Genomic DNA, 23,150 nt, shown 5'->3' with positions numbered 1-23,150 from the left:
CGAGTACTAAAAAAGGAGTATAATTGGTTTAGAGGGAACATATGGGAGGTCGGTAGATTAAATGTGGAACACAGGGACGCTGGAGAGAGCCAACGTCTATTAAGTTTATCAATGAAATGTCTAGCCATGGTCATTCCCTTGGCCGCCCATACTGTGTACACCTGAGGAGGAACACCTGTTGGGAGTTCCGGATGATTTGACAAGGGTTGGTGTTTAGAAACTAGAAAAGGGAGTTGGTATAATTTGCAAACCTCCATCCATGTTGCCACAGGGTTTCTCAATAGTGCAGAGTGCTTCACCAAGGGTGTCAATTTAGCGTAGGAAGTGTGAAGAAGAGCCGAGAGATTTCAGGGGTCAGCAAATGCTGTTTCCAGGTCATGGACGGCATGGAAGGAGGTATCATGGATCCAGTCCACCACAAATCGAAGTAGTCAGGATAAGTTATAACCTCTTAAATTAGGGAAGTTCAGACCATCATTCTGTTTATCCAGCAGGAGTTTAAAAAGGGCTATCCTAGGTTGTTTACCCACCCAAATGAATTTTGTAAAAGCCGAGTTCAAGGATTTAACATCGGAATGTTTTAACATTAAGGGTAAAGTCTGCATATTATAAAGGAGTCTAGCAAAGCTGATCATTTTGATGCCCAAGTCTGCCCATAAAAGTAAGCAGGATATTACCACACCTGGAGAATAGGGGGGGGGGGGGGGGGCGGTAGTTCAGGGTATATAACGTGCAAGGAGTTTTACCTACTTTAATCCCTAAATAGGTGGCAGAGGAGGAGGTGACAGGAATACCTAGTACACAAAAAGAGGGTTGCAGCAGCAAAAATGGAGGCTCTTAGCGCACTTTTTGATCAAAATGTGTCCCCCATCCACCACACAGAGGTGGCCTCATGCTGGATCCACTATCAATAAAAAAAATTAAAAAAAAACACCTGTGAAACCAGGAGGGGTGCACGGCTACAGAGGGTGCCACCCCCCCTAAATTGCACAGCAAAAAGAAAACATGAGTGTTAGGGTACCATTCGAAGTGAGGCCACCTCCGCATGGTGGATGGGGGACACGTTTTTATCAAAAAGTGCGCTAAGAGACTACATTTTTTGACTAAGAGTGCTGCTGCAACCATCTTTTTTGTATACTCTGTATTTGCGACAGCAGCATGCACCTGTGTATTAGGTAGTTGTGCTGGCTATTTTTCTTTTTGTTATTGCTGTGCAATTTTGGGGGAGTGGCACCCTCTGTAGCCGTGCACCCCTCTCTGTTTCACAGGAGGTTTATTAAATTGATAGTGGATCCAGCATGTCACCCAGTCAGAGGCTATATGCCCAGCAGAGGTGAGTGAAATGCGTGTTAGGGTTCCCAACCGAAATCAGGCCACCTTCGTGTGGTGGATGGGTGACACGTTTTGATCAAAAATTGGCTAATGGTTCGAGAGCCAGGTCAAAGAGGAGGGGTGAAAGTTGGCACCCCTGTTTTGTCCCCTTGAATAAAGGGAAAGGGGCCGAAGGTATACCAAGTGTGTAGACATCTAGCCATAGGTGTTCTACAGGAAATACCCCCACAGATAATCTCGGAAGGCACCCTGTAAGCCCATCCAGTCTAACACCATTCCCAGCCAGTCCCAGCGCACATTATCAAAGGCCTTTTCAGCATCAAATGCCAGTAGAGCCGGCTGTTCTCCTGGCAGGGGATGGTGTGGCAGCCAGTCCAAAACCGCTAGGACAGTGCTTAGATTCAGAGTAGCAGATCGGTTTCTGATAAATCCCACTTGATGGGCCCTGATCAATTCTGGCATGAACCTAGACAAGCGATCAGCTAGAATTTTAGACAGAATCTTGATATCCTAATTAATTAAAGATATAGGATGGTATGAACCTGGGTCCTTAGGGTCCTTGCCCGGTTTTGGTAATACTTTGATATATGCTAGTGAAGCCTCCTTGGGGATGGAGCCAGAAGTCATGTATTCCCAGAATACATCTACCAATAGCGGAGATATTTGGGGCAGTAGAGCTTTATAAAATTCTCCCATGTAACCACCAGGTCCGGGGGCTTTGCTGTTATGTAGGTATGTAATGACGCCTTGAATCTCCTCCTCTGTCACCGGGGCATTAAGGTCATCCCTCTGAGCATCCATCAGGGAGGGGAGGTTAAGACCTCTAAGAAAGGCCTCTCCAGCTGATAGAACAGAGGGAGAACTCCCATAAAGATCAGAATAAAATAATTCCAGAATCTTATTGATGAGGTTGGGGGTCAGTATGCAGCATTCCTGCTTCGTCTTTTAAAGCTGTAATGTGGGATGGGGGGGGGGGGGGGGGAATTTTCCCTTCCGCCAAGTGGGCCATAAGACGGCCAGCTTTGTTTCCATGGTGAAGGAGGGCAACCTCAACCTACGGTGTAGGCGTTCTCTTCTATCTAATTGGTATTTAGCTTTGAAAAGTGCGGTACAGATTGTACTAAAAGCTCTCCTGCGTTTTCCTGTGTATCACCAGCAGTTGGGCATCGGAGAGGAGGCACGGAGGAGGTAGGCAGCTGGTAACAGTCGGGCGGGAGTGGGAGCTCGCCACTAGGACACAGCTGGAGGGCAACAGGTTTGACACAAGTGGGGGCAACTATAGTGCTCTGGTGACACTGGGGATGTCAAAGAATTACTGAAGTTTTGCGCAAGGGTAAAAACAGCATTACAGTTAAATGGAAATTGTCATTTGCTTAATCTTTTTTAATATAATGTAGATAAAACATTATTTGGATATTTGTAATATACATTGTTAACAAAGGTGTAGATTTTTGTGTGAAAAAATGCTGTCCCTGCAGCTGTTGCCTGTGTGTCTGTGTAGAGACAAAATACAGGAAGAGAGGGGACAGAACAAGCAGAGCTCTGTGCAGGCTCCTGACTTGTCAATCATCCTGCTGTGTGAGCAAATGAGTGAGTCTCACTGCACAGAGCCCTGCTTGTCCTCAGTATACATAGCCCTGCTTGTCCTCAGTATACAGAGCCCTGCTTATCCTCAGTGTACGGAGCCCTGCTTGCCCCCAGTGTACAGAACCCTGCTTGTCCTCAGTGTACAGAGCCCTGCTTGTCCTCAGTGCACAGAACCCTGCTTATCCTCAGTGTAAAGAGCCCTGCTTGTCCTCAGTGCACAAAACCCTGCTTGTCCTCAATGTACAGAGCCCTGCTTGTCCTCAGTGCACAGAACCCTGCTTGTCTTCAGTGTACGGAGCCCTGCTTGTCCTCAGTGTACAGAGCCCTGCTTGTACTTAGTGTATAGAGCCCTGCGTGTACTCAGTGTACAGAGCCCTGCTTGTCCTCAGTGCTTAGAGCCCTGCTTGTCCTCGATGTACAGAGACTTACTTGTCCTTGGTGTACAGAGCCCTGCTTGTCCTCAGTGTATAGAGCCTTACGTGTCCTCAGTGTATAGAGCCCTACTTGTCCTGAGTGCACAGAGCCCTGCTTGTCCTCAGTGTACAGAGCCCTGCATGTCCTCAGTGTACAGAGCCCTGCTTGTCCTCAGTGTACAGAGCCCTGCTGGTCCTCAGTGTACAGAGCCTCACTTGCCCTCAGTGTACAGAGCCCTACTTGTCCTGAGTGCACAGAGCCCTGCTTCTCCTTAGTGTAGAGAGCCCTGCTTGTCCTCAGTGTACAGAGCCCTGCTTGTCCTCAGTGTACAGATCCCTGCTAGTCCTCAGTGTAAGGAGCGTTGCTTGTGCTCAGTGTACAGAGACCTGCTTGTCCTCAGTTTACAGAGCCTTGCCTGTCATCAGTGTACAGAGCCTTACTTGTCCTCAGTGTATAGAGCCCTGCTTGTCCTGACTGCACAGAGCCCTGCTTGTCCTAAGTGTACAGAGCCCTGCTTGTCCTCAGTGTACAGAGCCCTGCGTGTCCTCAGTGTACAGATCCCTGCTTGTCCTCAGTGTACAGAGCCCTGCTGGTCCTCAGTTTACAGAGCCTCGCTTGAGCTTAGTGTACAGAGCCCTGCTTGTCCTCAGTGTACAGAGCATTGCCTGTCCTCAGTGTACAGAGCCTTGCTTGTCCTCAGTGTACAGAGCCTTGCCTGTCCTCAGTGTACAGAGCCCTGCTTGTCCTCAGTGTACAGAGCCCTGCCGGTCCTCTGTGTACAGAGCCCTGCTTGTCCTCAGTGTACAGAGCCCTGCTTCTTCTCTTTGCACAGAGCCCTGCTTGTCCTCAGGGCACAGAGCCCTGCTTGTCCTCAGTGTACAGAGCCCTGCTTGTCCTCAGTGTACAGAGCCTTGCCTGTCCTCAGTGAGCAGAGCCCTACTTGTCCTCAGTGTACAGAGCCCTCCCTTTCCTCAGTGTACAGAGCCCTGCTTGTCACCTGCTTGTCCTCAGTGTACAGAGCCCTGCTTGTCCTCAGTGTACAGAACCCTGCTTGTCCTCAGTGTACAGAGCCCTGCTTCTCCTCTTTGCACAGAGCCCTGCTTATCCTCAATGTACAGGGCCCTGCTTGTCCTCAGTGTTCAGAGCCCTGCTTTTCCTTAGTGTACAGAGCCCTGTTTGTTCTCAGTGCTCAAAACCCTGCTTGGCCACCCACACTTCCTGTATTTGGACTCCTCATAGAGACACACAGGCGATAGCTGCAGGGACAACATATGATTTTTTTTACCCAAAAATATACTCATTTTGTAACCAATGTATATTACAAATATACATATAATGGTATTATCTACATTGAATAAAAAGTTTTTTCAAATAAAATGTATGCTTTAAGGGTATGTTCACACTGACAAATTGGAGAGGAATTTCCACAAGTAATTCTGCTTGCTTTTTCCTCTCCAATTCATTCAGCAGTGAAAATCCCCATAGAGCTGTGCAGAATTTCTGCCCCTCAGTTCACACTGAGGAATTTCCTCAAGCAGAATTCTGACGAGGAAGTCTGTTCCGCTTGAAGAAAACATGTTCTTTCTTTCAGGCAGAATCAGCGTCTAACTCCCATAGAGATCAATGTTAATTTTTTTTTTCAGTCAGAATCATTTCCACGTGGAATTGGCGCGGAATTGGCGTGGAATTGGCGCAGAATTTCCGCATGAAAAAAAAGAGGATAATATATATATATTATACTCTTCTCCTCATCCGCTTGAAATTTTCATTTCCGCTTGTGGAGTTCTAGTGGAAAAGTAACAATATTTTGAGGCAGAAAATTTCTGCTTGATTTCCGCCCCAATTCCTCAGTGTGAACATACTTTAATACTACCATAAAATACATATCTTTTATTTGATTTGTGTCCTTTTTAATATCTCGGATAGCTCAACATTATATTTGACACAATTCCTTGATTTAGAAAATGTCCAAGGCTTTGTCCACACATTATTCTGGTCATGATTTGCTCAAGATTTTTAGCCAAAGCCAGGATTGAAACTGACACCAAAAAAAGGTGCAAATCTTTCCATTATAGTTTCTCTCTAAGTTGGTTCCACTTCTGACCGAAATACTATGGGGGGGATTTATCAAAACCTGTACAGAGGAAAAGTTGATCAGTAGCTCATAGCAACCAATCAGATCCCTTCTTTCATTTTTCAGAGACCTTTTCAATAGTGAAAGAAGCAATCTGATTGGTTGCTATGGGCCACTGGTTAGCATTTCTGCTGCACAGATTTTGTTAAATCTCCCTCTATGTGTGAATATAGCCTAATGGTGGTACATTGTGTGCAAAATTAAATGCAAATATATTTTTTCTTTAAATTTTCCACGTGAACCTTGAATGTCAGACAGGTCTTAACCAATTGTTACTTACAATGCACGTTGAGTTCCACAAAGACTTGCTCTTCTCCAACATTATTTTCAGCTGCACAGACAAGAGTTTTCGTGTTGTCCAGTGAAGTCACATTCTTCAGGGTGAGGTAAGCACCATGCTTTACAGTCTCTATCTGAAGGAGGTAGAAGAATAATAGTGTCATACTTTTCCTTCCTTTTGACATTACCTGATAACGTTGTTCTTTGTTGGTGGTGCTTACCGAAGTGTTAGACTTAATCTGTGATATATCCCAGGAGACATTGGGATCAGGAAGTCCCGTGGCTTCACAGTAGACAACGGTACTGTTTCCTTCAAATACTGTAAGTTCTTGAGTGCTTGTATTAGCTTTAGGCAAAACTGTGGATAGAAAAACAAGACTATAAGTAGTAAGTTACCATGTTTTATTGCATTAGAAGCATCCGCACCAAAAGTTACATTAGCTAGGGGTATATTGTTCTACTTTAGGAGAATTTGCAAACAGGCCTCTTCTCCTGAGAAAGGAAAAGCTAAAGATTACAAAAGAGGACAACAGTCTTTGTATGTTGTCAAGATAATCGTACAGAATAGTAAACGTGCACATACTGTCTTATTTTACACTTCAACATTGTAGTGTGCTAGAGCAACATGTCTCATGGGGCACAGATCACAGCCCTACATAGTTTGTATAGATATTTTTATTGTAGATTCCCTGGGCCGGGCACTCTATATCCAAACCAGGCAATCTCTGCCGCAGGGACAGTAAGCTAGGAATGCTTTATGCATCTTCACCTTACTGTGAAATCATTCCCCCCCCCCCCCCCCCGGCTAGGCACTGTGTACCCAACATGGGGAATCCATTCCCAGACATGATAAGCCTGTTTTATCCAGTGCTAGCTTGTCTAATGCTTAAAGGGGTACTCCACTGGCCAGCGTTCGGAAGTAAATGTTCCGAACACTGTTTTCGCGCTGCGGGGGTCGGTCGCGCCCCTCGTGATGTCACGCCCATCACACCCCCTCCCATAGACTTGCATTGAAGGGGCATGGCCGTGACATCATGAGGGGCATGGCCGACCCCCACAGCGCGAAAACAGCATTCGGAACATTTACTTCCGAAAGCTGGCCAGTGGAGTACCCCTTTAATGCCAAGGGTTTCCAAGACAAACAGCAGAAGAGGCACCAGATTTTGGTGCATAGACCAGGCCCTGTGATAAAATAAGGTGCCACTTCTGCTTTTTGCTTTGAAAGTCCCATGAAATTAAGTGCAAACAATGCTGGACCCAGGAGAGGTAAGTATGATTTTTCTTTTTGCTTGACTTTTTTTTCCATACACCTTAATACAACAGGTTATTTAGCAAAAATACTAACTTTTTAAATCCAATTTTGCAGCTGAATTTATAAAAAAAAATGTCTATGGCTCATTTTGCACTGTTTAGAATAGTCTGACAATGACAGATTTGTTTAAACTTAAAACGTTTTTGTTTAGAGTCATTGAGGATAAGAAACACCCTATGGGAGAAGGTTTTTGTGTGTTGTCTATCTTAAACCCAGTTCTGTTCAGCTGAGTAAGAAGGTATCAATAAAATATCATTTACAGCAATGCATTCTATTCTATCTTTATATCATCTGTCTTCCTAACTGTATTATTACATTACACTTAGACTTGATAATGTAGACAGCAATTCCTTCCTGAATTATCGCTCTCTGTTTAATTGGGCCCATAAAATGAATTGGAATCATTAACAGCAGAGAGGAAAAAAATGATTTCCCATTATTTGGTCTCTTCTTTCCAGTATGTAAAACAGAAAAGATGACTATGTTTCAAGGCAAAACATACTATCAGTCATACTTCATATGTTTTAATGCATTAGCACTGCATCCCGGGCATGATCGCATGAGCATTTCTTAAAATCTCTTAAAGGGGTTATCCAGCAGAATGTTTTCTTTATGTGTCTATCTATTTATCTATCTATTCATCTCTCTATTTCATATCTATCTATATCATATCTATCTATCTATCTATTATTTATTTATTTATCAATTTTATCTGTCTATCTCATATCTATCTATCTATCTATCTATCTATCTCATATCTATCTATCTATCTATCTCCTATCTATCTATCTATTTCATATCTATCTATCTATCTCATATCTATCTATCTCATATCTATCTCATATCTATCTATCTATTTCATATCTATCTATCTATCTCATATCTATCTATGTCATATCTATCTATCTATCTCATATCTATCTAACTCATATCTATCTATCTATCTATCTATCTATCTATCTCATATCTATTTCATATCTATCTATCTCATATCTATCTATGTCATATCTATCATCTATCTATCTTACTCATATCTATCTATGTCATATCTATCTATTTCATTTCTATCTGTCTATCTCATATCTATCCATCTGTCTATCTATCTATCTATGTCATATCTATCTATGTCATATCTATCTATCTAGCTATCTATCTATGTACTATCTATCTATCTATCTATCAATCTATCTCATATCTATCTATCTAATATCTATCTTATATCTATCTATCTACATACCTTTTGCGCTATATAAGAGGTTCCTCTTCACAATACACTGTGTTTAATGCTACAAATCAACTCAATTCATTTTATTGCAGATGAATATAATGCCTAATCTATCTAAAAGATTATTTGTGAAAGAAAGCAATAAAGTTTCTATGACCTCATCCAACCCTTTTTAACATTTTCTTCAAACTTCTAAATCAAATATTTAAATGTTTGGGGAAATGAATTGTCCTGTGTATATTCATCTTCTGCTTTAGCTAAAGCTATAATAGTAGTGAAACTTTTTTTTTTTTTTTTTTGAATGGAAAACTAAAATACATGTCAATGGTAAGAACATTGGCAGAATAGCATGTCTAGGGGCATGTTCACACCTAAATAATCCGCTGCGTATTACTGCATGTATAAGAGGGACATAAGGAGCAAACATTACCCAGCAAAGGATCCAATTGCCCTTGAGGGGTCAGGGAGGAATTCTTTTTCCACATAAGACAGAATTAGTTGCAATTGTTCAGGGTATTTCTTTATTTTGCCTTCCTTTCCCATGATGTCATTATAACTGACCAATGTATCATAAAATACAAATTGCAAAATTACGAAATGAGGCTTTATAATAAAACTTTGAGCAGCCATCTTAAATGGATAAAACTGAGACTGGAGAAAATGGATGAAAGAAAGAAGCAAACATTCCAGTAAAGGGCCAGTAGTCAGCTCCTAACAAAGCAGACAAGCTGCAGTAAAGCAGGGATGCTATTCAAGTCCATGTAAAGGCCGTTTTATCTTGATTTTCTAAGCTACATTGTAAAAGAACATCTGACAGAATTCTATGGTTTGCAGGGGAGAGAAGGAAATGATCAGGAACATTTCACCACATGACTAGTTTATTCATTTCTGTGTTCTGTTTCTATGGAAACAAGTGAGAACTAGAATTACATTTTCACTAGCGCAGTGCCTCTTCATGTCTGCAGTGGCAGGGGTGGGGAGAAGGAATGGTGAAAATCTCGAGGAGGAACCGAAGACAGGCAAAGATGTTTGTTACAATCTCAGGTCAAGCTGCTAACAATTCTTTATCGTCATTGCCCGTGTTGAGTGTGTCGAAGGATGGAAAGTAGCTTTTTTTTTTTTTTTACAGAATAAGCGTAGAAAGCAATGAATAGCAACCATCACGGCTGAAACTAGAAAGATGTCATCTCAACATAACCTTCACAGTTCATATCATCCATTCCTGTGCCTGCAAGAAATACACAATACAGAACATTACACTGCCTTGTTGTCACATTTATACGTCTATAGATAAGGAATACCGAAGAGCTGTTTTAGCTTTCATGTACCATTGCTGGTATCAGGCACAGGTCTGCCCGTATAAAAGAAACCTTATTGGGGTCTGTGGTGGTCTGAAAACAACCTGCTATCAGATCAGACTCCAGCTCTCTTCCTTCCACTAAGGTCGGCTTTACATGACCATAAAGATCCATAATATGGATCTATATCCATGCCAGTAAAAAAAATCAGTATTCCATTCGAATTTTGTATACTCATGATCTGTTTTTAAGATGGGAACTTAAATTATACTTTAAAAAACTGTATAACAAAATAAAAAAAAATGATGAATTATCGATACACTATGAATCAAATACAGACACTCGCAATTTTGATCCCTCTCCATAAACCTCCATGTCTGCATATTTATCTGCAAAAACGGATCAAAGTAGCACATGCTGCTTATTTTACACATATGTAAACAGCCCTGTTCACTAACAATGACATTAGTACTAACAAAACCGCAAAAAAACAGACATAATACACTCATGTGAAACCAACCCAAAGCTCTTTACTGCTCTGCTTGTTCTGATTGGCTTCTTTGTATCAGCATAACCTCACCCAGATGTCAGTTCACAATAAGTACGGACAATATCATTTTACATTACAAGCAATTTAACAACCAGTGTTAAAAGTAAGTGAATCTAGTAACTGCTACATATTAATGGGACGGGAAAAGGCAAAGTTGGTCATTTAATGTAACATTGAGCGGTGGGGCTCAACATATACATTTATTCAAATTAACCTTTCAATTGCTTAACAATCTATTTCCCTCTAATAAAAAAGCTCTATGGAATAGTGTGGAAAGAGTCGACAATATTGTCCATTTGACAACTATGTAGAACTGCAGGGGATTTATAAAAAAAAATAAAAAAAACATTTTAGGCCACATGTTTCTTGCGGGGAAAAAAGGAGAAATCTATGGTTGCAGCTTTGTTGAAATTTACAGTATTATCTATGATTTGGAAACAGTTTTTTTCCCCTGACCTTTTTAAGGCCCACTATGCTGTGATCAGTTTTACATGTTCTTCAGATATCAGAATCCAAATCTAGGCATAATAAATTAGGACTGAATTTACACATAAACTATAAGGCTTAGTTACTTTGTAAAGGTTAGGTTTTCATTTTTGCCATGTGATTCTCATAAAAATCCTTACAACTCCCTGTGTAGAGAATTTCACACTGTCTTCTTTTTATATTTGTTCACCTGCAAGATAAAATCTATCATATCCTTTCCCAGTCCCTGGACTACTGCCAGACTCTCGACTCAAAACAATATGGGATGTCAGCTCTTGGCGGAAGGAATTACTTTCCAAGTGCGCCGGATTAAGTCAGTCTGTATGAGATGTGGATATAATAAATTAATTTACCATAAGTAACAGTTTTGTCAAGATAAGATGGAATAGATTGGGTATTTAGGGTAATGGTTACAATGTGGTCCCAGACTATAGATGGTGGTTATAGCAGTTGGGATAGTGAAGTGGCTACTTATAAATCATATTATATCACTATGAAATACAGCACTCTCCATGGAGTATTGTAATCCCTACTGTAGATAACAAACCTGATAACTAGTATTAGTGCTTGTTTCCATAATAGACTATGTGCCATAATAATTGATGTATACAGCCAGACTTGGCTCCCCCTGTTATATAAAGATGACTCATTGGTTAATAAAATGAAATGCAATTTTTTAACATTATTTCTCTATCAGGTCCTCATAGTTTTGAAGATCTCCGCTCGCTGCCATTTAATAGAAAACTTTATTATTTTTTTACAAAAGATAATGATCTGTAGTGGCTACTATGATACAGGGGCATGACTCAACATAGAGTTATCAGTATCACACCCCTGTATTTGTAATGATCCATGTATGATGATCAGGATAGATTATCAGTAAACAATTAAAGGGGTACTCCCATGGAAAACATTTTTTTTTAAATCAACTGGTGCCAGAAAGTTAAGCAGATTTGTAAATTACTTCTATTAAAAAATCTTAATCCTTCCACTACTTTTTAATGGCTATATACTACAGAGGAAATACTTATCTTTTTGGATTTCTCTGATGTCATGACCACAGTGCTCTCTGCTGACCTCTGCTGTCCATTTTAGGAACTGTCCAGAGTAGGAGAAAATCCCCATAGCAAACATATGCTACTCTGGCCAGTTCCTAAAATGGAAAGCAGAGGTGAGCAGAGAGCACTGTGGTCATGACATCAGAGAAATCCAAAAAGATAAGTATTTCCTCTGCAGTGTATAGCCCCTAAAAAGTACTGGAAGGATTAAGATTTTTTTTATAGAAGTAATTTACAAATCTTAAAAATAAGGTGCAGCTCACAACAGAAGGACCGAGGCAGTTAAAGCTAAAGCCGGACCCCACCGGCAACAATAATATAGAATAATAAAAACCTATAGCTTATGCCTCTAGGACCTCACCAATGGTGCATAATGGTGTGGGCAAAGATAGATATAACAGCGTTTATTCAAAAAAATTTTTAATTCAGATTATAAAATATAAAATGTAATATATATATATATATATATATATATATATAAATAAAACAGTAACAAAATATCACATAACACTGGCATTTATCTAATGAAAATCTCACTGGGCCGTAGTGAGATATCAAAAAATGTATGAATAAATTAATATTCAAATGAGTCCATAGTTCATTAGATAAATGCCAGTGTAATGTGATATTTTATTACTGTTTTATTTATATATATATTCCATTTTATATTTTATAATCTGAATTAAAAACAATTTTTGAATAAACGCTGTTATATCTATCTTTGCCCACACCATTATGCACCATTGGTGAGGTCCTAGAGGCATAAGCTATAGGTTTTTATTATTCTAATTTACAAATCTGTTTAACTTTCTGGCACCAGTTGATTTAAAAAAAAAAAAAAAGTTTTCTATGGGAGTACAACTTTAAGTTTCCTATTGAACGACTACAAGCAGAGAATGTGGGAACAATGTAAAAGTCTATGCTAAGCATGTTGTAAAAAAATATTTATACATTTTCAGTACATAAAAAATAGACTTTATTAACTAAAACTGGAATACTCTGCTCATTCAGGCTTTAGTAGTCCAGTGGGCAGCCCTACTTAGCTCTTCCTGTGTAAGTATGCATGCAGAGATGGCTGTCAATCATTGAATAAGTCTGCTGACTGGACTCCTAACAGCAGAGATTTTAATCAATAAGTTACATATAGACTGAATTATTTCTGACAAATCTATATATCAATTTGCTCAGTTCTCCTTGTTCTATAACATGATACCGGAAGATTAAAAAAAAATTTGGTGAAAAGTTCCTTTCAACTTTTTTCCACCAATGCTGCAATAATAATAATCCTAATAATAATAATCATAAGAATATAAGACTTTTGTTGGTAAAAAGTTTGTAAAAAGAAAACCATTCTAGTCAAGTCTTGTTGTGCAGTCAAGATCTTATTCTCTATAATATCAATTCAGACATTGGAAGAAGTTTTGATTTTATTTTGCATTAAGCAAAATTATTGTTAGGATTAGGTACAACTATAAGCGTTAAGAAAAAAATCATATGTCTTGATCATAAAAATTGAATCATGTTGATGATTATCATTATCATTATTATTATTATTAACAACCAGTTACAGATATATTCATGGTATACTGATATCTTCTTTTTTACAGTGATTTGCATTGTGGTGTATTGAGGCAGAGCACTGTGCACTACAAATCACAGTATACAGTACATCAGTTTTTTATGTAATAAGAATGTCCTATTATAACTACTGTATCTAATATAATTTGCAGAATAGACTACCACACAACACTAATGCTGGTATAAAATGTTTGGGTTATCCAATCAAAGCTATGTAAACAAACATTTTACTGTAATTGTAGTAATAAAGTATTTGCCAAAAAAAATCAATCAACCTTATCCATAATTATCAATCAGCATTTAACACTAGAAGTAATACACACTTGGGAATATTTCTCTTACCAGCACTTAGAAAATCAATATAGTGATGGGTGATCAGATTTCTTTTGAGGGTTGGGCACTTAGATGCTGAGATCCTATGCTTTACTATACAAGCTTACATAGTATTACTGTAGAATGCATACTGTGGACATTTTAAAGGGGTTTCTATCCAGGGGAATAAAAAATGGTAAAAATTTAAATAAGGCCCACTTGTATTGCTGGTTGACACTACATCAATGACAACTACCTGTTTCGCTTATTAGTTTTCCATCTATAATTAAAGAAGCAGTCTGTTTTTTTAGTTTTTTGTTTTTTTAGCCCATATAATGCTAACTCACAGACCAGTATTCATGCAGTGTAATTTGTTTCATCCAAGCTCAGCTGCATCCATGCATTTCATTACAGCAGATGATTATCATTATATGTGAAAGCACGTAGAGTAGATGTGGAAAAGGTTGCACTCCCCTGTCACAATGCCTGTCTCCCCTGTGTACCTATTCTCTTGTGTGTCCTGTATGATACAGCCTAACACTGATCTCACCTGTGTATAGGAGTTGAAGCCCCTCACAAATAAACATTCTAAAGCTGCATTACATCCATGCCCTTAGTCTGGCAAGCAGATTAAGGACATGAATTACTGTGGTTCGATACGATAAAGATAAACTTATTTGGTTCAGATGGTGTCAAGTGTGTGGTGGCAACAAAGCGAGGAGTACAAAGACAGCTTGCTTGAAGAAGTTTATTCACAAACAGTGTGGCATAGTACAGCGGATAGATACAGAGGAGCGGACTCACAGTGACAGACTGTTTCCGAACCCAAGCGCACTTCTTTGAGCAGCCCGAGGAAGTGCACTTGGGTGCAGGAAACAGTCTGTCGCTGTGAGGCCGCTCCTCTGTATCTATCCGCTGTACTATGCCACACTGTTTGTGAATAAACTTCTTCAAGCAAGCTGTGACAGGTGAGAGCATCCTTTTCCACATCTACTCTACATGTTTTCTCATATGCTTTTTCTGAGGACTGCACTCCAGTATATGTCCTATATGGTGTAGCCAGTACTATTTAGTGGGTGGACGCCAGTATTAGCAGCAGTGTCGGACTCTCCCTCCTTTTTCTTTGTGGATCGTACTTTATCATTATATGTGATTATCAGTCTGACCACCAGAAAATTTCACCTACAGACCACCTACAAACTACATTATCATTTATCTCACCAGCTCTGACCCCTCCCCTCCCAGCTCTACCCTCCTTGTCCATCTCTATGTCTCTGCCATGTGAAGACTCCTGCTGAAGATCTTATATCTGCCCTTGGAGAAAAGGGTTGCAGTGATTCCATACAGTGATTAGCAGCAGAGTTATACAGTTCTCCTGATCGCAATGCCTGTCTCCACTGTGTACCTATTCTCTTGTGTGTCCTGTATGATACAGCCTAACACTGACCTCACCTGTGTGTAGGAGTTAAAGTCCCTAACAAATAAACAGTCTAAAGCTGCATCAAATCCATGTCCTTAGTCTGGCAAGCAGATTAAGGACATGAATTACTGTGGTCCAATAAGATAAAGTTAAATTTATTTGGTTCAGATGTGTCAAGTGTGTGTGGCTGCAAGAAAGCGAGGAGTACAAAGACAAATATGTCTTGCCTACAGTCAAGCATGGTGGTGTAGTGTTCGGGTCTGGTGCTGCATGAGTGCTGTTGGCAATGGGGAGCTACAATTTATTGAGGAAACCATGATTGCCAACATCTACTGTGACATCCTGAGGCACAGCATGATACCCCACTCAGAGATTGGGCCACAGTGCAAGTATTCCAACAGGATAACAACCCCAAACACACATCCAAGACCACAACTCTCTTACTAAAAAAGCTGAAGGTAAAGGTGATGGACCGACCAAGCATGTGTCCAGATCTAAACCATACTGAACATTTGTGGAGTATCCACAAACGGAAGGTGGGGGAGCCCACTGTTTCTAACATCCACCAGCTTCGTGATGTCATCATGGAGGAATGGAAGAGGACTCCAGTGATAACATGTGAAGCTCTGGTGAACTCCATGCCCAAGAGGATTAAGGCAGTACTGGAAAATACACTTTGGGCCCAATTTGGACCTTTCCATTTAGTCAGCCACCAATTGTGCAAGTTCTCCCACTTAAAAAGATGAGAGAGGCCTGTAATTTTCATCCTAGGTATACCTCAACTATGAGAGACATAATGAGAAAAAAAACCCACATTGTCTGATTTTTTAAAGAATTATTAGCAAATTATGGAATTATGAAAAATAAATATTTGGTCAATAACAAAAGTTCATCTCAATACTTTGTTATATACCCTCTGCTGGCAATGACAGAGGTCAAACGTTTTCTGTAAGTCTTCACAAGCTTTTCTTTCGTTGCCCTGGCAGTGTGTTTGGGATCATTGTCATGCTGAAAAACCCAGCCATGCTTCATCTTCAATGCCCTTGCTGATGGAAGGAGGTTTTCACTCAAAATCATTCTTTCCTTTACATGGATCAGTCGTCCTGGTCCCTTAGCAGAAAAACAGCCCCAAAGCATGATGTTTCCACTCCCATGCTTCACAGTAGGTATAATGTTCTTTGGATGCAACTCAGCATTCTTTCTCCTCCAAACACAACAAGTTGAGTTTTTACCAAAAAGTTCTACGTTGGTTTCATCTGACCATATGACATTCTCCCAATACTCTTCTGGATAATCCAAATGCTCTCTAGCAAATTTCAGACGGGCCTGGACATGTACTGGCTTAAGCAGGGGGACGTGTCTGGCACTGCATGATTTGAGTCCCTGGTGCCATAATGTGTTACTGATGGTAGCCTTTGTTACTTTGGTCCCAGCTCTCTGCAGGTCATTCACTAGGTCCCCGCTGTGTGATTCTGGGATTTATGCTCACCATTCTTGTGATCATTTTGACACCATAGGGTGATATCTTCAATCAGACTGTGATTTTATGGATTTTTTTTTCTCATTATGTCTCTCATAATTGAGGTATACCTATGATGAAAATTACAGACCTCTCTCATCTTTTTAAGTGGGAGAACATGTACAATTGGTGGCTGACTTAATACTTTTTTGCCCAACTGTAATGCACGTGATGCTAACATTTTTGCCATAGTGTTGACCTTCTCTATGCAACAGTAGGCAAAAACTCCTAAAATTAGTAACACACATAAAATTTAGACTTGGATTAGCAATACCTCCAGAAAATACTATGACTTGCCTTTTTTGTACATTAACAGTGTTTACAGAGCTTTCTATGTGCACATTAAGACAGAATAACTACCTCCATTAGAATCTCCTAACACAGTGATTTATCATAGCTACATTTGTTTACCTTGATGTAATGTCACATTGGCAAATAGTTCCACATGTTTTACATGATCAGACAATTTCACAAGCTTATGCAATTTAGGAGAAAGGTTTCTATGTATTTAGAGTAATGCCAGTTTATTTTATTAGGAAAAAATATGACAAAGAACTGTAGTGTCTTTGACATTTACGTTGCTTTACGCTAAATTTGCAGACTCAATATAAAAATCGCTACATAAAATACATTCTTGAGTTGCCCTGTTCTCTCATATTGTAAATAGTCAGCTATTGGAACTTCCATAGGGGTTGTCCTACAACATTTTTAAAGTGAAGGTAGAAGCCGTGCATGTGACTGCATTTTTTTTTCATAAGATTTCTTCCTATATGAAATAGTACATAGTTTTATACAAAAACATTTTTTTTCCCACAAAATATATTAAAAGCTGTAATTTGTAGATAGAAAGCTTAATAATACTTAACTTAAAAATGCTGTAATAACAAGTACTCTTAAGGGTATGTTTACAAAGACAGAACTTCTGCAGAATGTCTGCACTTAACATTTTGAACGGACATTCCTCTGCTGCAGAGTCCCATTGATTTCAATGGGATTCTGCTGCACTGTTCACATGGCAGAATTTCTGCGCCAGAAGTTTCTGCTGTGGAAATTCTGATTCCTGCATCCACAGAAAGAATAAACAAGTCTATTCTTTATTCGGAGTCTGCAAGAAAATGTATTGCTGTCTATCAGGCGGCACATTTCCGCCTGACCAACGGATTGGGCAAATGTGTGGAATGTCTGTACATTTTCCTAACGTGTGAACTCGGCCTTACAGATACCAATAAGATATAAATTCACAGCAGACATGTTGAATTGGGTTGTTTCTGCAGCAGGTGCATAGAGTTTAGCTTTTACCATGTGTAAATACATCCCAACAATGGTAGAAACCTTGTATCATTCACTAGTCATATTGGACATATTGGAGTCTTGATTGGAACAGGAAAATATAAAATCAATAACACCATCTTACCACAGTTGGGGATCTGCATTAGGTTTAGAGGTATCCTCTTCTCATTTTCATTTGTACAAAATATGTTGTGTTTGTCTACGATGGTTGTTTCTGGAAACACTTTGATCCACATTATATCGCACGAACACTTGAATGGATTCTTACCTAGAATTCTGGAAGAACAAACAACTTCATTTCAGCATTTCTTAAAAATATATAGTTTGCTACAATTTACAGTAAACGGGTTTCTCTTGCCCTCAATGAGGTATGATGTTCATGCAACTTAACTAAGCATTCCTGGATTCCTATTCACAAATTGGCAGATCTGACATTAAAGATTCAAGGAAAGCTGTCAGGGGCTGTTCAAAGTACACAGGACACTTACTGGTAGAAATAATGTATATAATACTGAGTACATTACGCTTTCTCAATTGAATGCTATGGTTACAGTGCAGGTACCCTGCAATATACATCAGAGAAGCTGTTTCACGGAATCCCAATGTGATCAGTCCCTAAGACAAGCTCTCTGGGATTGACCATGGTTATATTTATATTCATTTCAGTCTAAGTTTCCCAGAGCACAAATACATACTTTTTATTTTTTTTGGCAATACTCTGACAACCACTCTAAATTAATTTCTGATTAATCAATGTTTTGGTGTGTGTATACAATCAACAGACCTAACAGGAATAAACTGTACAAACAGTGTACTACTCCTATTCAAACATCTGGGTAATGGTGTAGGCTCAGCGGCATAGTTATACATTTGCAGAGAAGCATTTACGATTCTGTAGTTCATTTCTTCATTTTTATTGGATGCTTTTCATAGGTTTCTCACATAGTTCAGGAATAAAATACATCAGTAGGTATAAACATTCATATGCGCTGGCAGAGATCAATCACACCAAAAATTCACTAGAAGTCTGGCGTGACGTTTTGGGGTACACTCCCTTACTCATGCGTGAGTAAGGGGGTGTACCCCGAAACATCGCGTCAGCCCTCTGGTGATCTTTTGATGGCGCACCTGCACGAACCTGGCGCACAGCATGAAAAAACAGGTCGGTTTACAATAGTAAATAAGGGCCAATAAGTATTTAGTATATCACACAGTATCTTGACTATAGAATCAATATGTCCAACAAACATACCATACAATATCATAAGGTCTTTCCAGCAGTAAACTATCAATATGTCATCAGTGTATTATACAGTACAATAAGTATTGCATATTATACAACTTTTTTGTACAGAAAGCCAAGCAATCAGGATGCAATAAAGTCTCTATATAAAAAAATCAAGATTCCGTATTATCAGCATGTTATGAAGTCAGTACTTTGTACAACCTGGATACCATACAGTCAATATGCCATACAATCAATAACTCATAAAATCAGTGTACAATTCAATCGATATTCCATAAAAACCAACATATTATATAATCAAGACACTGTGCTATAGTAAATGACTCAATCCATATACCATAAAATCACTGTCGCATGTGAACAGGACAACATCCATCCAGTTACATAATCAGTATATCATAAGATCAGTACAACTTGCATCCCAATCTCTAGTAAGACATGTAGACAGATATAGAACATAAGCCTGTGTTTCTGTAGAAATGCCACCCTTGTTACTTTTCTGTTAGTACTATAATCACTTTCAAAGACAAGACTGTAATTTATGGCAAGACTGTTAAAGGAGAAACAGTGAATGGACTGCCCATCAGTCAAAGAAAGTGACATGGCTGAAACATTGGGCCTAGTCATTGAGCAGCTTCACTCACTAGAATGGTTAACATGGCGGAGTCCTGACAAGTAATGAGTAATCTATATCTGGTTTACTCTTAATTTCTCATGTTGTGATGATCTTGCATCTCACTCTCCATTTAATCTACTTTGTAGTGCTTTAAAGATTAGTTAACCATCATGCCTGGCTGTACAATTTCACAGAGATGTTTCTAAAGGACCCTTAAAAACTGTTTATCACTCCCAAGTGAATCATATTAACATTCCTTCACATAATGTAATCCAGCCGTATCAATGATAATGACAAATAACTCAAGGCTACAATGCAACCACAGACCATATATGACAAATGTGAATGATGGGGAACTGAAAGGGAAGGTTTTTTCACCATAACACGCTCTATGTTCAACAATGGCGACAGAGATCCATGTGTCATAGTAACACAACAATTTTATGAAATTGCTACTTGAAATCCTACACTCTTACTTTACATTCACTCTGAAGATATATATGCATATAATAATTTATTAACATAAAACAGATAAATAATTGTTAAAACCTCTTTAACCCCTTAAAGACTAGGCCATTTTTACCTTTTAATTTTACCTTTTAGTTTTTAAATCAAACAGCACATCAAGATATGGCAATTACCAGATGTGCTATTATTGCGTTGTGTGGTAAGAGGTTGAAGTAAAAAGTATAGTATTAAAGGGGTAGTCCAGTGGTGAAAAACTCATCCCCGATCCTAAGTATAGGGGATAAGTTTCAGATCGTGGGGGGGTCCGACCGCTGGGGCCCCCCGCGATCTATCTGATCAGGGCCCCGGCTCGCTGACCAGATAGCGCGTGTTGACCACTGCACGAAGCTCTGCCATAGAGTTGTATTGAGGGGGCGTGTCAGCCGCCGCTTCGTGTGGTGGTCAACATGCCCCCTTCCCGCGGGCTGTCGGGGCCCCGTACAGGAGATCGCGGTGGGCCCCAGCGTTCGGATGCCCCGCGATCTGAAACTTATCCCCTATCTTTAGGATAGGGCATAAGTTTTTCACCACTGGATATCTCCTTTAATATAGCTTACTAAAGTCAATCCCTTTTTAAGGCTAGGAGGTAGAGATAGGACATATGTTTACTTTAGGTGATTCGACGAAGTGCATTATGGGCAGGAAACAGGTGACATTATGGGCACTTTTTGGCCTGAATAATGGAATAAAGATATAACTTTTGGATACAGTATAGCTGAGTTGCCGCACTCAATTTCTTTCTATTGGAAGTGTTGAACTACGATTTGTTCTACCCCGAACACTGCACCGGCAGATGATATTTACTCAAGCAGTGATCACACCGTGCACTGAGAGTACAAGGCAGTGCTCAGCATTTTCTTTGCCTTCTGTTGGTTGTATGTTGCTTACAATTAGTTATATTTATGTAAAATATCAGGATGTATTTTAATAAATTAAAAAAAAGTACATATTTATAATCCGCACCGAACAACTTTTTCACACACTTGGCACATTGGCATCAGCACTGAAATAAGAACTTGCGGGTTAACAAATTGCAGTGAATGGCAGCTCTGTCCATTTCTGGCACTCCGTAATAGGTTGTTAAAGGACAAAAGAAATATAACTTCCAGAATGATATGACCTAGTGTTTGTCCCAACAGTTCAGGAAATTGAGGAAATATAATACACAATGGAAATTGGCATATCTCACAGCTTAGCGTGTTATGGGACATACAATACCCATTGCATTAGGTTAAAGCAATAGATTATTACACAATGATATCTAGAAAGCAGAGCGCAATTTGGCTGTGCAAGGGTAACATCAATATGCAGCTGCTCTGTGGACACATTCAGCCCATCCTAATATGACACTTCACAGGAAAATAGCATGCTGTGTATATTTGGGAAACACAATAGAAGATGATTTCCACATGTTTTAGCATATTTATATTGGTTTTAATCCTATGGTCAGGTTTTGTGGCCTAAGGGCAAGAAAGTTGAGTCTATGTATACAAAAAAAAAAAAAAAAATAGTGCATGCATAAAGCCACGAAGATCCCATTACAACCAGTCACTTTTCAAATTTTTTATGGTTTTAATCCTGCACTGGAAAATTTAGATAGTTACAATCTGATTGGTTACTATATTGCACGACTTTATATGATATTTTACTATATCAACATAATATAGATATTTATGGACATTTATCAACAGGTTTAGTCAGGTTTTCTTTACTACAATTGTCGCAAAATTGTCGCAACTGCGACTACGCAATTTTTGTGCGACATTTTGACTGGAAAGCGAGAAAAGCAAGTTTTTCAAAAATGAACTACGTAGTAATAATTTTAAAATGGACTACGGGTAGTCAGGTATTTATTAACTGCGACAGTCGCAACTGCGCAAAAAAAAGTCGCAACAGGGTTAAAAATTGACTAAATTTACTCCAGCTCAAACATGGAGCAGAAAAAGCTACTACCAAAGTAAAAAAGGAAAAATTGCTTACGTGAAAGAAAATTATCAACAGCCTGAAACCAGATGATAAATAAGTCACACATAAGCAAAAAAAAAGGTAAACATTGATAAATGTCCCTCATTGAGACTATATTCAGTAAAAATATTATGTGCATGAAAATGCAAAACACATCATAAATGACTAATAGACATAGGGGTAAAATAATATATAAAATAACTTTATAATGTCTTACAAGTGAGTCAAGGAGAGGTGGCGAAACAACTTTCTGCTCAAAGATAGCAGCTTATTTCTGGAGAGGTCTCTGAAATAAAGAAACAAGCATTTAGTTGACTGTAGATTTTAGTTAGTTTAGATTTCCGTCATGACTTGGACAGTAGTCTAGTTGCCTAAATTTTTTGCCCTGCTGCCTGAGCCAGAGACTTGTGGGAGACTATGGCATTTAATCTAAAAATTGTGAAGAAATCCGGTGCATGGGACTTCCACCAAATGGTAGAATGAATGCTGTAGTCTCGCACCAGTCTGAGGCTTGGGCGGCGGCAACATTTTTTTAACCTATATCCTGCGAGCCATCACTGAAGGCGCACTTTAAGAACAAAGGGGAGATTTATCAAAACCTGTGCAGAGCAAAAGTTGACCCATTGCCCACCGCAACCAATTAGAGTTCCTCTATTAAAAAAAGAAGAAATCTGATTGGTTGCAATGGGCAACTGGTCAACTTTTCCTCTGCACAGGTTTTGTTAAATCTACCTAAATGATACTACATACACTTTTTTTTTATTTTTTATTTAATGAAAAACAAGTCATATGATTTGTATAATACAAAAATAGACTATGCATTATGTATGACAAATACTTAGACAGTTCATACATACAGTCTTAGGCTATATTCACACATTGTAAAATCAATAGCAAAATATGTGCGTAAAATAGGAATAAAATACGTCTGTAAAATTGGAATAAAATATGTCTGTATTTCATTATATAATATACTGTAAAGAGCCAAATAGCATTATTCAAAGGGAATGTAATATGCACAT

The 23,150-nt window shown here is 39.1% G+C and overlaps 1 protein-coding gene and 1 long non-coding RNA gene across 5 annotated transcripts in view; one reads left to right on the top strand and one right to left on the bottom strand.

Moving 5' to 3' along the window:
* The window catches only part of LOC130275815 (uncharacterized), a 142,859-nt gene that overhangs the window by 93,106 nt on the left and 26,603 nt on the right, over positions 1-23,150 (top strand). The window contains exons 5-6 of one of the 2 annotated variants that reach the window (XR_008844913.1): positions 7,210-7,296; positions 9,413-9,908. The exons of the other annotated variant lie outside the window; for it this stretch is intronic. This is a non-coding gene — a long non-coding RNA (uncharacterized LOC130275815). Of the gene's footprint in view, positions 1-7,209; positions 7,297-9,412; positions 9,909-23,150 lie in introns of those variants that run through there. 2 annotated transcript variants of the gene reach the window in all.
* The window catches only part of NTRK2 (neurotrophic receptor tyrosine kinase 2), a 274,910-nt gene that overhangs the window by 225,172 nt on the left and 26,588 nt on the right, over positions 1-23,150 (bottom strand). For all 3 annotated transcript variants that reach the window (XM_056524265.1, XM_056524272.1, XM_056524255.1), the window contains exons 5-8: positions 22,346-22,414; positions 17,919-18,070; positions 5,968-6,104; positions 5,748-5,880 (exon numbers count right to left, since the gene is read on the bottom strand). In XM_056524265.1, the coding sequence (XP_056380240.1) occupies positions 5,748-5,880; positions 5,968-6,104; positions 17,919-18,070; positions 22,346-22,414 (491 nt within the window). The remainder of the gene's footprint in view (positions 1-5,747; positions 5,881-5,967; positions 6,105-17,918; positions 18,071-22,345; positions 22,415-23,150) is intronic.

The sequence above is a fragment of the Hyla sarda genome, chromosome 1 (assembly GCF_029499605.1).
Source record: "Hyla sarda isolate aHylSar1 chromosome 1, aHylSar1.hap1, whole genome shotgun sequence".
NCBI classification, from domain to species: Eukaryota; Metazoa; Chordata; class Amphibia; order Anura; family Hylidae; genus Hyla; species Hyla sarda.
The sequence above is the reverse complement of the archived record's forward strand: the minus strand, read 5'-3'. Positions and strand labels throughout refer to the sequence as shown.